At 36.5% G+C, this 15,992-nt stretch overlaps 1 protein-coding gene across 1 annotated transcript in view; it reads right to left on the bottom strand.

Annotated features, from left to right (window-relative positions):
- Positions 1 to 15,992, bottom strand: part of DNER (delta/notch like EGF repeat containing) — a 135,090-nt gene that overhangs the window by 28,800 nt on the left and 90,298 nt on the right. The window contains exons 7-8 of the mRNA XM_075033252.1: positions 12,880 to 12,993; positions 2,209 to 2,433 (exon numbers count right to left, since the gene is read on the bottom strand). Of these exons, the coding sequence (XP_074889353.1) occupies positions 2,209 to 2,433; positions 12,880 to 12,993 (339 nt within the window). The remainder of the gene's footprint in view (positions 1 to 2,208; positions 2,434 to 12,879; positions 12,994 to 15,992) is intronic.

The following is a 15,992-nucleotide window of genomic DNA, read 5'->3' as shown; positions in this document are numbered from 1 at the left end:
TCTGACACCTTTTAAAAAAGCTGCATTAGTAGATTTCATTACAAACTCCCCATATTCACAAATAAAACTAATCCATTCTGGTAGAGAAACAATTCAACACAAAATGCACAGATGGTTAGTGTTTTCTATACCACTTAAATTCAGACCTATCAGAATCAGTGTAAGAAAACTAGATGGTCTAGAAAAGTTAGGACTGCTCATTGAACTAAGTTCCAAAAATTACCTTTTTTCAACAGGCTTTATAAAATTTAGTCAAAACAGACTTCACTGTTACATCATGCTCTGGATCAGGATAATTGCATTACATATGCACAAACTTTGTAACTGCATTAAGTACTATATAGCCAGTTGTCTAACCTGTTACTAATAGTATCTTTATTCCAAAAATCAAAACACACTGCAAAAAGAAAATTTCAGCAACAAAACTGTGAAACAACACAACCATGTTGTGGCCTCCCTCTCAGGATAGCATACACCAGTGAGACCCTTGCTACGCAACAGAAAGCCTTATGATGAAGTATGCATAATGCGGAAACCTGTTCTTGCCACATTTATTGATTTAATGAGTGATGGCTTATTTTCAAAATCAATCCATTATTCCTATGAAGTGATGAATGCTTTCATCCTTAAGCAGTTTCAAACTTTAGCCTCAACATGTGGAATTTCCGTGATCACATGCATCAGTTACTGAAAGCAACACTTTGAACTGTGCATTCAATATACCGCCCAAGACAAAGACATTAGCTGGTAATTCTTGTGTCTTCAGGGATCTCTCTTCAGATGAAATACCAGTTTTATGGGCTACAGAATCTTAGATAAAAGCTCACTCCTTTCATGGAAAATAGGAGAGTTGTCTACGTTTCACCTTGCTCTAAAGCCATAAGAAGCAGAAAGCAGTGGCATCTTTCTTCCTCAAAATGCCAATAATACATGAAAGTCAAATTAAACAGTTATTTTACATTCTTTTTGTCCTAAGCCTCACTACCCTAATCTGAACTGTTCTAGGAACAGATTGTGGGCTTCTTTCTTGAGAGGAAAAGGAGAAACTTCTTTTTGGAAGCAAAAGAAGCTGACTTCTTTCTATACACAGGCTAAAAAGAAAATATCTGGATGTGGCATGTACTAATGTTCAGACTCACCACCTATAGGACTACTTGCCTACTTCTGGCCAAACCTTTGCGATTGGTAGGATACCCACACATCCTGCTAACCAAGAAAGACGGGAAAAGAGCTGGAGAATTGTGACTGGTTTCCCACAAGGCAAGGTAAAGCAGCAGAGAAAAGGTATTCCTCTGAAAGGAACTTTGTAGAACAAAATGCGTGTCACAGCGTTATGTATATAGAGAGCTACTAACTGTCCAGTATCACTCCTTAGTTTATCCCTTGTATACTGGGAATTTACGTTCCCCTTAACTTCTGCAGTTTTCAATTTTATAGCTCTATAGAAACAGACTAAAAAAAAAGCCCGCCAAAATTACTCAAATGAAAACAAAGATTATTGGTTTTTACTCTGTAAGTGCTTAAGCAGTAGTGGATATGCAGCATATGATATCATTCATTCTAACTGCTACTTCACCTATTAATTATCATTGCTAAAATGTATAAAGGGAGCTATAAGCACCCCGATATTCTGTTACATTGGTACAATGAAGAAAAAAATCTAGAGCTAAGCAGAATGCTTAGCACTGTTAGGCTGCATTGTCAAACAGTTACCAGCCAAGTCTACTAGCTATACTCACCTAAGCAGTATCACTGGAACTTCTGAAGAGAGGTCATTTATGTAAACATGGATGCCAGAACTAAAAACCAATTTTTTTTTTCTCTACCTTTGTTTATCTACCTTGTTTGTTTCCACTCCCCCAATGATCAGTGTCACATTTTCCATTCTCTCTTCCAAATTTTGTAACTCCAGTGACACTTATACCTCACCTTAAAAAGATTTATCCTGCAGACTATGGTTTTATAATACAGCTGTAGATATCAACCAAGCCATATGGATCTCAGTGGTATTTTCAGTGCTCACTCTGCAATTTTTGATTTTCCAAATGGAATGTGTAGATTCCTATCATTATTCTAAACAGACAGAACATCTGCTCAATGGGTTTTATACACTGAAAAGAAAAAAAGGAAGTCATTGTAAACTATATATGGAATCTACATATAAAAATATTAGAGGATTTACAAAACATGTAACTGTTTGGTACAAACCAGGGATACAGAGGCATCTGTAGCTGGTTCCAACACTGCGACAAATGCCATGTGCACAAGGATTCAGAGCGCAAAAGTCAATCAGCTGAGCACACGTAGGTCCTGTAAATCCAGGACTACAACTGCAGGAGAAGGCAAGTCTGTCTGCATAACAGGTTCCATTGTTCTGGCAGGGAGATGATGCACAAGGGTCTATTTTGTCTTCACAAGAGGTTCCTAAAAACCCTAAAAGAAATAAATAGTTTTGATAAGTAAGCATTCTGCTATGCATACAATATTAATAACTGAAGCAAGTTAAAAGTAAGCCATTGATATAGCTATATTCATATTTTTTTAATTATATGAAAATTACAAAAATACAGACTTCCTATAGATATTAAACTCTAATTTTACCCGGTAACACGGTATGATAAAAGATGTTTCAGGTAGAATCATACTATCATATAATTAAGGCAGTGAATTGCAAAAATATTTGTTGAAACTGTCAGTGCTTATCCACTTTCTGAAGTGTGTCTGGCTAGAAAAGCAGATAAGATTTTCTAAAGATCAGGAACAGACTAGCCTGGAAAAAAAAGAAAAGCCAAAACTGACCTTTTTTTCATTACTGTTAATGTGTATGTTAAGAATAACAACCTCCAAGGCAGCACGTGAGTTTACTTGAGCTTCAATAATTTAGTAGAATATCTTTTACAAGAACATACTTCTTGTTAGCAGGAGAGACAATGATTTATTGAAACAACACCATGTAAAAATTAGACATAAAGAAAAGGATATTCTTGCAAGGGAATTTTTTTTAATCAGATGTAGAAAAGAATAATATATGAACAAATTGCAGTATAATAACTCTAGATTGTGTCTATACATATGCATACATCATATATGTAGTAACATGATACGTGGTTATTGTACCCAAAAGCAAGTCAGAAGAGTATATTCCAATTCTAGCACCCTTCCAAATAAAAGAGCAAATTGTCCTTTCCATTCAATTCCAATATTTTTGGATGAGCATTTGGTCCATTTGTACAAACCATTATTTTTCAGGCTTAAAGTTCCCTGGAATATCTTACATTATACAACAGCTCTTAACATTACAATACACCAGGAATGAGAAATTAGGAGCAAATCAGGCCAGCCTCCACTCAAGACCAGCAAGCCAGCTTTACCAATCTACTCTATAACAGAAAATGTAAACCACTGCATTTGTGCCAGTCTAAAAGACAAAGAACAGACCACATTGCCACTGCTATCCAGGAGATTGTAGCAACATTTCAGACACTAAAGAAAATAAGTAAATGCATGAAAACTGTTCTAGGATTTGAAAAATATTTAATCAGAAAGAGAGAAAAACAAAATTTAAAAAAAACCAACCAAACAAACAAAAAACACACAAAACTAAATGAAAACAAAACCCAAACAAAAAAAACCCACCACACAAAACGTGCCTGGTGGTGAGAGAAAGCATCAAGATGGAGGAGATGTCTCTGTTATATAGCATCCTGCAAACAACTCAGAGCATGGAAATGACAGGTGACACTTTGGATTAACACTTAATATTGAAATCTTATCCCTGATGGAATGAAGCAGATTTTTGGCCTTACTTCTATAGGTTTTGTATCCATAAAGTCTCGCTGCTGGATTAAAAGCAGTTGATGTATTAGAACTGAAGCCCTATATTGTATAAAGCTTATGATGAATAACAAAAGCGAGACCAAATACCACATTCAATACATACTTTACAACATCTCACCATCTTTTACTGACTCAGTAAATATTTTTGTTCTAAACAATGTCATTCCACATTTCAAGCAAGGTACAATTAATCAGGAAATAGTGTTCAGTTAATTTTGACAGATGTGTTACTTTCAGGGTATTTTGTTTTTCTTTCTTTTCTAATTATTCATGATTCACATTCAGGTGAGTTAAACTGTAACTATTTAACTGTAGTTCTAGCACTGTAATCATGGGTAGCAAGTCAGGGGTTGCAATTTCTGAAAACAAGCGCATAAGAAATAGATTAATTTACATTTTAAAGCATAACAACCCCCCCCCCCCCCGAACATTTACTAAAACCAAACATAGTTTGTTCTTGATTGATTAGATTTGTTGAAAACCTGGGCCAGAAAGATCTAGTGAACTGAGCATAGTCTGTCAACTTGACTGAGCTCCAAGACTTGAAGAGTGAATGAGGGCTAAGATAATCAGCCTAAAGACATTGAAGTTTCCAGCACACACCACAAAAAAAAGGGAGACTGGCAATTAATTTTAAATACCCTGAGGATATTTATAGATCCACAAAAGCTCAGTGAACTGCATCAGAAAGAGAGGGAAATGGTATTAAACAATGGTGAATAACCCACACAGAGTGTACTAGAGGGATCTACTTAGAGAATTAACAAAACTCAGATTATTGTAACTAAGAAAAAGATGGAAAGGCTGCAACTGCCCTGTGAGTTCCAGAGAAAACTAGGATATTCTGGGCCACTGTTGCCAGCAGGATTTTAGGAACATCCTCAGAATAGTCGGTCCTGGACAAATGACTTAAAAAGCCATGTTTCCCTCATATGCCCATAAATCTTAAGCCAGAGCTATGGAATGAAAAACAAAGAAAAAATAATCCAATTTAAAAAAAAAAAGTAATAAAAAAAAGAAACAATCTACAGATTTGAACTTTTAACAGTTTAGCCATAAGTAACTCAGCAACAGACCAGGAAAGAAAAGCAGGTGTGGCAGGGCACAGGCAAAGACCAGGCAAGAGCCTTCTGGCCTCTCCATTTTGCTAACCTATGGCTCAGATTGCTTCACGGGCTTTAGCAGAACCACCTGCACACCAGTGTTGGAAGAGGGAGAGCTTAAAAACAGATACTGTGGAATCCTGTATTAGAGGTCCTTCCTGTAGATGGTAACTTCATAACCATCAGAAACTGAAAAGAACAGAAACCCTAAAACCAAGAATCTAATTCCAGCAACAGTTTACTGACAAATTAAAAAAGCCTGTCCCGATATCATAAAATCCTGGACAGATCTAAAAGAATCTGCAAGGACTTTTAACTATTACCAGGAGATCAGCCAATGACTCCGGTGAAATCTCTACACTAACTCTGAAACCGGATTAAAAAGGATCAAAGAGATCTGAGGTCACACAATGACACTAATGCTGCTTCACTACAACCTTTGCAATAATCTTCCCGACAAAGAGAAGCTTACTGGCAGATGGCTAATGTTTCAAGTGACAAAGCACTTCAAGAACATACGCAGGTTTAAAATACACTAAAACATGTTGCCCTTGTGCTATCTTTGACTGCACCACGAAACGTGTTTAGTTGATTTTGGAAGTTTAAATCTTATTTATGAGTTAAATAACCAAAAATACTCAAAGCAGCAGTAGTTACACATCTGAACTGAAGATCCACTATTTTGGCGTTTCTCAATGTACATTTAAGTCCATGCCAATAAAACTGTTGAAAACAAATAATGCAAATAATAAATTTAAAAAAATAAAGTCAGAGGTGTATTGATTGAAAATGGAATCAAATGCTGGAGAAAAAAAATAATAAAAACCAGGATTATTTATCTGTGGATAAATATCCCCTGGACTGTTCTTCAGCCAGCTAACAGGAACCCAACCGTGCATCTAGGTCATTATTGGTGTAACAGGGACATGACTGAAATGTAAAGCCTACGCGTGATTTGAAAGATCTGAATGCAAAATTTACCAAAGGAATATCACAGAAGGTAAAGGAGAAAGGCAATATTAGAAAAGATTTATACTGCTAAAAACCACAATACAATATTTGTGCTTACATGGATCAGACCGTTTGGCTAGTTGTCAAGAGGAACAAAAGTATTAAGTCAGGTGATATTCTTTATATATTGCTACAGACCTGCAGGGCAGTGATAGAAACTAGATCAGAAAATGTTTTCAGAGATAGAAAAGCTCTGGATAAAAGCCAGATTTCTCAACACAGTAGGATTTTAATTACTTGGCTATTGAAAGCAAAAGAGCCATGTACAAATCAAGGAAGTTAAACATTTTCTGAAGATACTGTACAACTGCTTTTTATACAGTCTGTGGAACAACCAACTTGCCTGAATTTTATATTAGACCGAATTCCAAGAATTACACAAATGTGAAAAATTAAGTCTAGGACTCAGGATTACAAAACCTTTAGGGTATGAAATACAGGGATAAATATGAAAAGAAATACAGGCAATTTATTATTTTCCCTATAGAAAATTGTTTTGTGAGGAAATATAAGATGCCTGATGGTATTTCATCAGAATTCTGTAAAGGGAAAAAAGATACTCATCATAAGGAATCTAGAAATCATTAAAATGTAGTTGTAAGATTTTTATTAAAATTCACCCTCACAAAGTCTTTATGGATAAAGATGAACAGACGCTAAACTCATTAAAGCATTAAGGAGAAGTCTATTAAAAATAAGAGCAATTTGGGAAGATGCTAGGCAAAAACATTAGATTAGCAGAAAGTACCAGAAACTAAACAGCCATAAAAATTTGTAATTAACAACAAAATGTTCTTCAGGTAAATTAAACTCTCTTATGATAATATGAAGACTTCTGCATTCTCTAATCACCAGTAATCTTGGGAAATCTTCTATAGGCAACAGCTGTGTGGCCTAGTTTCCTGGAATCAAGACAATAAATAGGTTTATTGTATGTAAACCTAAAGAAGTTAGAATCACATCTGCAAGATATAATATAGAAAAAGGCTTTTACATGAACAATGAAGCCCAGAAAAAGTGAAGACCTTGAAACTTAAACTATTCTTAATCTAGGCAAATAACTTCCGTCCTCCCAGTCAATTAAAATTCATGGTGACAATGTGCATTTTCTAGCTGCTATTGCAAATCAACACATATGAATCACAACTTAGCATCTTCTATAGCTGTCAAACTCTATTTTTTAAACCACAGAAAGCACAGTAAGAGCATTCATAAATTTGCTGCTTTCCAGTATTTCCAGAAATACCTGCAGGTATTTCAGGGCACTTTTGCTCAGTGTGTTGCCTAGCTGTTGTTACCTGCAGCTAGTCAAATCAAATTGTCAATAGTAAAATAAAATCAGTCCAGAAATGTGAATTTCAAGTTATCTATTCCTAATCATAGCATTGTTTTCTCTCCATCTCCTTCTACAGGATGGCTATGAAATCCATTATTGCTGATGACTATTTTTCAAAAATATATTAATCTGAATTAAAAGATTTCTGCCACTTCTGTCAGAACAGGTGACCTCCACATAGAGAAAGTAGCAAAACCCCAAGAATCCAAGCCAGTTTCACGTGGTTGGCCAGCTGAATGCTTGCTATTTTTATCAAAGTTTAATGTTTCCTATAACACTGAATGCAGTTCATCTGTACACATCATCAGGACATTAAAATTGCATGTAACAGAACTTCAGAAACATCTTGCAACAGAAGTTTATTTCTATGAATAACTGATCTGAACTTTGCTCATTATTATCTGGCTTTGTTCAAAACTATATTCCACTACTATTTTAATATTTTCTTAGGAGCAAAATTAACAAAGGCTCTCCAAATGTTTAAAATACATAAAAAATATATATACACACAAGTACCAAGTCTTTCATTCTATCAACTTTACAAAATTTGCATGTGTAAGGAACGGATTAGTGAGACTTGCATTTCCTCACCACACAATCAGGCAATTTCCATACACTTCAAAAAACAAACAAACAAACAAAAAACCCCCACAACCAAAACAACTTTTAACAAATATTTCAATGAATTTAATAACTACATAAGTAAGGATAACTAGTTTCTCCATCGATGAAACATTTATTGTAATTATATTTGCTTATTCCAACCAGCTTTTTCTATGTTTCTAACTATTATTTGTATATTGAATTTCACTTCAGGGTGCTTTGGGAATTCACGTAACTTCTCAGTGACTTAAAGAAAATGAAGCAACCAAATATATAAATTGATGAGCAGTACCCCACTCAACTCAAATAAAATTAATTAATATTACTGTCAATACAGTAGTATGTTATACATTACAATAAGTAGAAGAAAATCAGAGGAGATATCTAAGAGTGATATGGGTATTTACAGAATCATTCTCAATATGAATTTCAAATATCCATGTTCAGGTTGACATATGTTTACTATGTGTAGGTTTTTAGAATGTCTAGAAATTTCTTTGCATGATCATCTGAAGGTAACATTTGCTAAACGTTATGTTTATTATCACGAAACTTTAAAGAGGATGATCAAAGATCCCTACCACATTGTAAGTAACTACAACACCCCAAACATCCTTTTCACAATAATAAAGAGTAAAAATTTTGAACAAAATTTTCAGTCCTTAGTATTGCATAAGCTTCTTCACTATAAATTTGAGTATAAAATCCAATTTTCTCTTTAGCACAGGTGACTCAACTTCACATAGGAGTTTATTTTCTGACATATTTGGGACATTAAAATCTACAATGCATCACGCAGAAAATGGAATCTGCAAGCATAAAGAAATTTTCTTTACTAAAGGACTCTTAAGACAGTAAAATCGTCTAAAGAATAATCATGAAATGTTCATATCTGATTCAAGCTGCTTCCAGTGCCTCCGATCTCACCTTCTCTAAGTAATCACATGCTACTTTCATGAACCACAGATCTCACTTGCAAAAGAAATGCACAATCTCGAGATCATTCCTCATTGTTTCTGTCTCATTCCTTTTTCTGCCATCCTTTTCTTTTCCCTTCATGATACCTTCCATCTTCTCTTATCATTTTCTGCCTAACTACATTATATCTCCAGTCTTTTAGGTTTTACACATATATAAGCTCCTTGGCTACCTTTCCCCCACTGTGCTGAATTAGCACTACAGAAAGGAAGGCCTCTTCTCAACAAGCAATTACTGTTAAGCACAGCAGGAGAATAGCAGCAGAGCAAGAGACCTCACTTAAATTAGAAACCTATCATGGGTTTTTGGTAGGGTTTTTTTTAATGGAAAATTTGAGGACATGCTAAAAAATAGCAAATCTGCAAGTTATTACATCTGCAATTTTCAATTAACTATCCTTTGTTGTATTTACAAAAATAACCAAATCTCTTCAAAACCGAAACAAAAGCTTTCAAAATATGCCTCTATGAGAGGATAATACCTCAAAAGAGGAAAGAAGAATCACAGGAAATGCAGTTGTTAGTAAATTTAGATAATATATTTTGTTAAACCAACCCTTTCTTTCCCTCCACAAAATATCTGAATTCCTGAGCTCATTGGCATTAGTAGATCTTCCTGAACAAGAGAGAAAAGCAATATCTTATTACCTAATATGCCCATTAGGCTACTCCAGAGCAATAGCACTGGCCCTTGCAGACAGACTGTGTCACTTCTGCACCAACACTCTCCCCTCTTGACGGTGGGGACATGAGTAGGAAGCACAGCCACATAACTCCATGGGAAGCATTCGCTCTTTGAAACAACGGCAATTATTAGGGAGTCAGGGAGAACCTTTGGGGCTGCTCTTGAGTTATCACAGGCTCACTCAAGAAGAGCAACCATGCACACAAGACGGCATTTGTTCCTGCAAACCTAAGAATGATTTTCTCATGTCCAAGGGACTGAGAATCAGACACAGCATGTACAAGACTGTTCTGTCTAAGGGAAATAACCCTGGGCAGTCCAGACAGAAAGCAATTCCTGAAAATTTCTATCCCCTCCAAAGGCTTTTTCTACATTGGAAATAATACAGGTCAATGTAAGAAAACTGATTTTAACGAGAGTTGTAAATGTATTTCAGTAAAATTTCTTTCTTGTGTTGCCCCAGTGCTTTTTGAAAACATTTATACCATGTGAGCATGTTAGACATATAAATAAGCAATCAGAGTAACAGCCCTTCCACCAATTCTGTCCCTGCTCTGTAACATGGCTGTTCTTGGAAACACGGAAATTATCTTGGGAGACTAGAACTGGTAAATCTGCACAGAAGGTTTCAGACAGGTGACCCAGAATGCATGTTTGCCTATCAACAACGTCTATGAGTAGAGGTACTTCTTGAAGTTGCTAAGTAATTGTAATTTCTTTTCTTTCCTCTGGAAGGGTCAAAAAGCCCATCATATCTTTAAGTAAAGTCCAGAAACCATAGAAAACCTCAAGACTTCAAGCAGAAAAGGAGCACAAGTTTGTAGCACATAATTAGAGCAGAAGTGCTGACAAACAAAAATACCAGAATACTGACAAAATGGTACCAATGTGCCCAGAAGGAAAAAGAGCAGAGCACACAGCCTAAATACTAAGATAGTACAATGACAGTGCCAAAATAAGCCTAATTAAAGCAGAACACACAACAGTGACAACTGGAAACTTATCAAACCCAAATATGGATCAGTGGCAAAGAAAAGAGCAGAAGATAAGTATTCAAGAAACAAAGCAGGCAACAAGAAGGTACGACCAAGTGGCGTGACACAGAGATAGCCAAACACATGTAAAACTGAGAAAAGAGAAGCGCAAGGAACTTGGTTCTCCTGCAGCAGAAAAGCTGCTGTCAATAAGAATGCTACACATCAAGCCGTGCCACATCAGATAACCTCTCCGTCACTCTCTTTGGGGAGAACAGCTCTGGACAGAGAAGAAGGGAAGGTCTTCCTCTCCTGTGCTTCAGGTCTCCCACACAGCACAGGGGAATGGCACGGGGCCCTTGGCTCCGGCGTACTTGCCAGAGCAGCACTGCAGCCGTGCCAGGGCCCGCGGGCCAGGTGGAGCTGGCAGCCTGCCCCGCTCCCGTTCACCGGCTAATTGCTGCTGGCATGAGCCCCCCGAGCAGGAGAGCAGCCACAACCCCGCACGGCACCCAAGGCATAAACGCCCTCTAGCAGGGCACCAAAGAGCCATGCTACAAGCACCTTATCGCAGGCGCAGCACCACGGCAGGCCTGCAGCAGAGGATGGGTGATGGGGCCACGTGGGGACCTCAGCCCACCAGTAACCTTGCCCCGTGGCCAGTGTCTCAAATGGCGGCAGGAGAGAAGTTGAGAGATGGTCAGCATATTCATTACCAGGTCATCAGCAGCAAGCAATTAAGGTATGCCGCACACGGAAATATGGCAATTCTAAAACAACCAAAAATCCCAGTAGCTACTTTTCCAAGCATTTATTATTGGAAAGATCATTTCCAGCAAAGCATCCTTAATGAAATCTGTTCAAGGATCTTAAGAAAAACGCAAGTATATTATTGACCAAGTCTAACATCTAATAATTTTCTCACTGAATTTTGCTACTAGTTATAAGGCAAACAATTTTCCAAATGCAAGATCTGCATTGCTGTCAAAATGTCAGTGTCTGTGTTTCAACACAGCTGTTAAGTGGTGTCCTGGGTTCAGCTGGGATAGAGTTAATTTTTACAGGAACCTGGGAGGTGGGGGGCATAGCCGGGGCAGCTGACCTGAACTAGCCAAGGAGCTATTCCATACCATGTGCCATCATGCTCAGTATATATATAGGGAGCGGGCCGGGGGGGTGGATGCTTCTTTCGGTGGGGGAAGTGGCGGAGCGTCGGGTCCCGGGTGGTGAGCAGTTGCACTGTGCATCACTCTTTTTGTATACTCGTTCATTAGTACCGTTGTTGTTGTTGTAATTCCTTTGTGTTGTCCCAGTAAACTGCCTTTATCTCAACCCTCGAGGTTCCAGGTTTTTTTTTTTTCTTCTTTTCTCTCCTCCGTCTTCCCCCCATCCCACCGGAGGGGGGCGGGAGGAGTGAGCGAGCGGCCGCGTGGTTCTTTGTTACCGGCTGGGCTAAAACCACGACAAGTGGGTCACTCATTAAAGCATAACACTCTAGAAAAGCAAGGAATCAGTCTAAAGAAATTACAGATAATCTTCATTATTAAGCAAGTATATATTACCGCAGCAGTTCTCAAAGACTTGTACCCTTAGAGTAAGCGTAAGGTGCTGGCAGAATAAAAACCAACATCCACAGATCAAGTAAGAACAGGGATTTAATTAGTTCAAGGTTCTAATTTTACTTATAAATAACTAATAGAAGCCTTCATAATTGAGAGCTTTCACTCGGGATAATTTTTTTATGAGCAATTTAGGCATCTGCCATTCCAGTCAGCAAATTGTTACAAAAGCATTTGTGGTGTCCTCGTTTTGCAGAGTTACATTTACCAAAGAGAATCACCAAAAGGCTTTCATGTACAGAAAGGAATAAGTCCAAACAGAAAGAAGAATAAATTAAAACTTTGCAGGATTGAAATCATTCCTCTGTTTTTGAATTACTGCTCTTACACACATTTTAGCCAACTGACCCATATGCAGAAATATGCAAATATTACAAGGGAGGCACCTCTTTCTCACACATTTACTGGACAACACAAAAATCAGACCACACCCTAAGTCTCCTCAGATTCACCTTCCTCACAGTGCTGGAGCCTCAATTCTACCGTAGAGGTGCCAGAGAATGAGAGAACATTTCTACACCACATACACACTGAAACACAAGCTCCTACCGTACTTCATATACTATTGCTGATTATACAAAGAGTTCTCATCTGGATTTTTTTCTGCCTACAATTATGTCCAAGGCACAATTTTAAAAATATTTAAAAAAATATAAATATAACTGAAAATTTAAACTACGTACACCCTGCAAAACACCAATTTGTATGAGGTACTAGGCAGGTCTGCTGTTTACCTTCTGGGCACTGACAACTGAATCCATTGATGTTGGATGAGCAGGTACCTCCATTTTGGCATGGCTGCTGGATGCAATGATCAATCTCCGACTGGCACAGCTCTCCAGTGTAACCTACAAAACAGCACAAAACATTCAGAAAATATAGCAAAAATGAGGTTTTATCACTAAACGTATTACTAGGTCATTCAAACAGTATCATTAGTTTTCTTGAATAAAATTAACCAAAGTAAGAAACAGAATCCAGGACAGTCTTCTAATTTGTTATATTTCTTATAAATCTCATTCTTATAAAATGAGATTTTTAATTAGAACTTATACTTCACTGGAGAAATATAAATAAGTAGTGGAAAGCTCGAGATCACTTAAATTTTATTTTACCAGCAGCAATATTCTGACAGCACCAGTATAATGCAGGTTGGTGTTGGGTCCTCATCAGAATCCATATAACCAAAAAAGAAGTCATTGAATGGTTTTCAAACACATTTTGAATCTCAAGTCAATAATCTTTAGCAAGACTTTAAACAAGACTTGACATTATGAATTATTTGTGCATATGCTGAATGACTGCCATTTGCTCCTACTTCTGGGCTTCAAAAAGAGTGTTTATTTTAAGTGGGAGCTGTGAAGAACTGCTCAGCACAGTTGCAAACTCTTCCAAATAAGCTCCTATAAGTTCACAAGCTACAGATTGTGTGTACTGTACTATTTAACCATAAGTTTACTTTGTTCCATATGTCTGATGTCTATAACACATCCCCCCAAAATGAACAAACTTACAAAATACAATTGAAATGATTAAACACTTCAAACTTAAATTCCTTAACAAATACCACACATTCCTCTTTCTAATTTTTATTTACGTCCAAGAAACTATCTTGGATGCATGACTGAAGAAGAAATTACACACTACACACAGATGCATTTTATTTTTTAAAAGGAACCCTACTTAAAATTGTAAATATTTTCCATAAAAAGTATGTTTAACACAATGTCTGGTGTTAAAGACCAGTAAGCTAGGACTAGGTGACACTGTTAATACACTGCTAAGAACAGGTATCTAAGACAAAGACCCCAAGGTGAGATAGAGGACATGCCTGGACTAGGATTTTGCTTACGCACAGGAGAAAAAGTAAAAAGGGAAAAAAAAAAAAAAAGAAAAAAAGAAAAAATCTTATTTTTTATTAAAGAATTATTTTTAATGCAATCAAAATTAACATTTTTAAGTCTTTGGGGCAGGCTAATACCTATACCTGTTCAAATCTATTGATGTCACCACAGAATAGCTCTCAACATGGATTGCTATATTTGGAGTTGCTAAAGCACTACTATAGAAAAGGATCTATAAGACTTTCCTCTCTGTGTACCTTACTGCTTTTTATATGCTATGGAGCTCTAAATTATGATCCTATTTTCTGCAATGCAAAACCTAGGAAAAGAAACTCTGTTGTATGTTGTGTCTGGATCAATGCCCATAAATCACCTAAACTGGGGAAAAATAATGAGGGCGAAAACCAGAACTGTGCTCTCATGAGGTAGCTCCTCTGGACTGGATTGAGGCATTTGGAGGGACGTCAGCCTCACTCTGTGTAACTAGTGATTTTCTGTAATTCTAACTGGTCTCAAATTAACATAAAATTTACAAAAACAGCAATGAAATATTCTAGAAAACTACATCAACTGATTTCTTCCATCTATAGGCTTCATATTTTTTTCAAGTCCTCACATTCAACTGATTATTTTTATGAATCATAACACAGTATTGAATAAGCTTAACTCATTTAAACATGTTTCCATCTTTAAACTGTTACCAAGTTTGTGAAATCTAAAAATTACCCTGGAATTCAATGCGTATCCAAAAGAACATTGGCACAGAAAAGCAGAAATGATTGTGTTGCTCAGAAGCTTGCTACAAGAATCTGACTTCCTGTGATTGTCATTATAGCTTGCGGGAAAACTCATCAGAGATAATATTTTATGTCAGCTTTAGGAAAATAAATGTCTCATTATTATCTATAGGGCATGTTTTGTCCATCTGAAAGAGAATATGATTCAGGAATTTCACAGCAAATATGTCGCAAGTGCTACAAATTAAGAGATGCTAAAGCAATCATTGGGGGGGGGGGGGCGTGAGGCAGTTTTCTGGTGAGATACACTTTAAGAATCATTACACTTATTCATTTTGTGCTGATGCTTATCTTCATAACGCTTCTTTCTATCATGATTTGGGAAACATGATCCTATTCACATTCAAATGCTTCTGAAACTTGCATGTGGAGACATTTATGATAATTAAATATTTATTTACCATTTTCTTTAATATTTTTCCATATGCAATGAACAGTTTGTAGAAATCCATAATTATATGAAAACAGCTAGTTTTCCTATTTTTTGATGTGTGGGCACAAATTTGGGGGGAAAAAAAAATATGAGTAGAAACACAAGCCACTGAAGTTAACAATGATTAAGCCATCTGCATAACATTAGACATTTGCTATTAAAAAAATTAAGAAAAAATATTTTTAAAAAATTAAAAGCTAAACCTAAACATAATGCATGGAGGCCCTCAAGCACAACCATGCAAGTTCCAGAAGGTAATAAATGAAGTTACTATATATGGCTTACTGAGGATTTACAGAGGGACTTGATCACACAGTCATTCAGAAAGGAAGCCTTCACATATGGAAACCAAATAATTTCATTCCATCTATTGTAAGCTTTGTTTTATACCATGAGAAGTAGAAGGAGTTTTGTAGATGGAAATATTTAGAATTTTGACATAATTTTTTTCCCCAATAGGAGCTGACAGTTGTTCTAGAGACAAGGAGAAGAAACAATTATGAAAATAACAGGGCATAAATTATATTTTAGAGAAATAGTTTCTAAATGGAAAGGATAAAATCCAAAGATAAAAGACAGTAAGACATATTTCAAAAATACGTAAGAGAAATATGTTTTCTTCAAAGAAACTGTCATGATCTTACTTATTGTTTCCTAGCATCTCATGGTATCAATTTTTCTACAATTGTGTTAACACTTTATGAAGCAAGCAATTGAAATGCCTGTCCCTAACAGCGACTACGTTTTTAACTCACAGGCAGCTTTTAAAATAT

Source organism: Buteo buteo, chromosome 7 (assembly GCF_964188355.1).
Source record: "Buteo buteo chromosome 7, bButBut1.hap1.1, whole genome shotgun sequence".
NCBI lineage: Eukaryota > Metazoa > Chordata > Aves > Accipitriformes > Accipitridae > Buteo > Buteo buteo.
The sequence above is the reverse complement of the archived record's forward strand: the minus strand, read 5'-3'. Positions and strand labels throughout refer to the sequence as shown.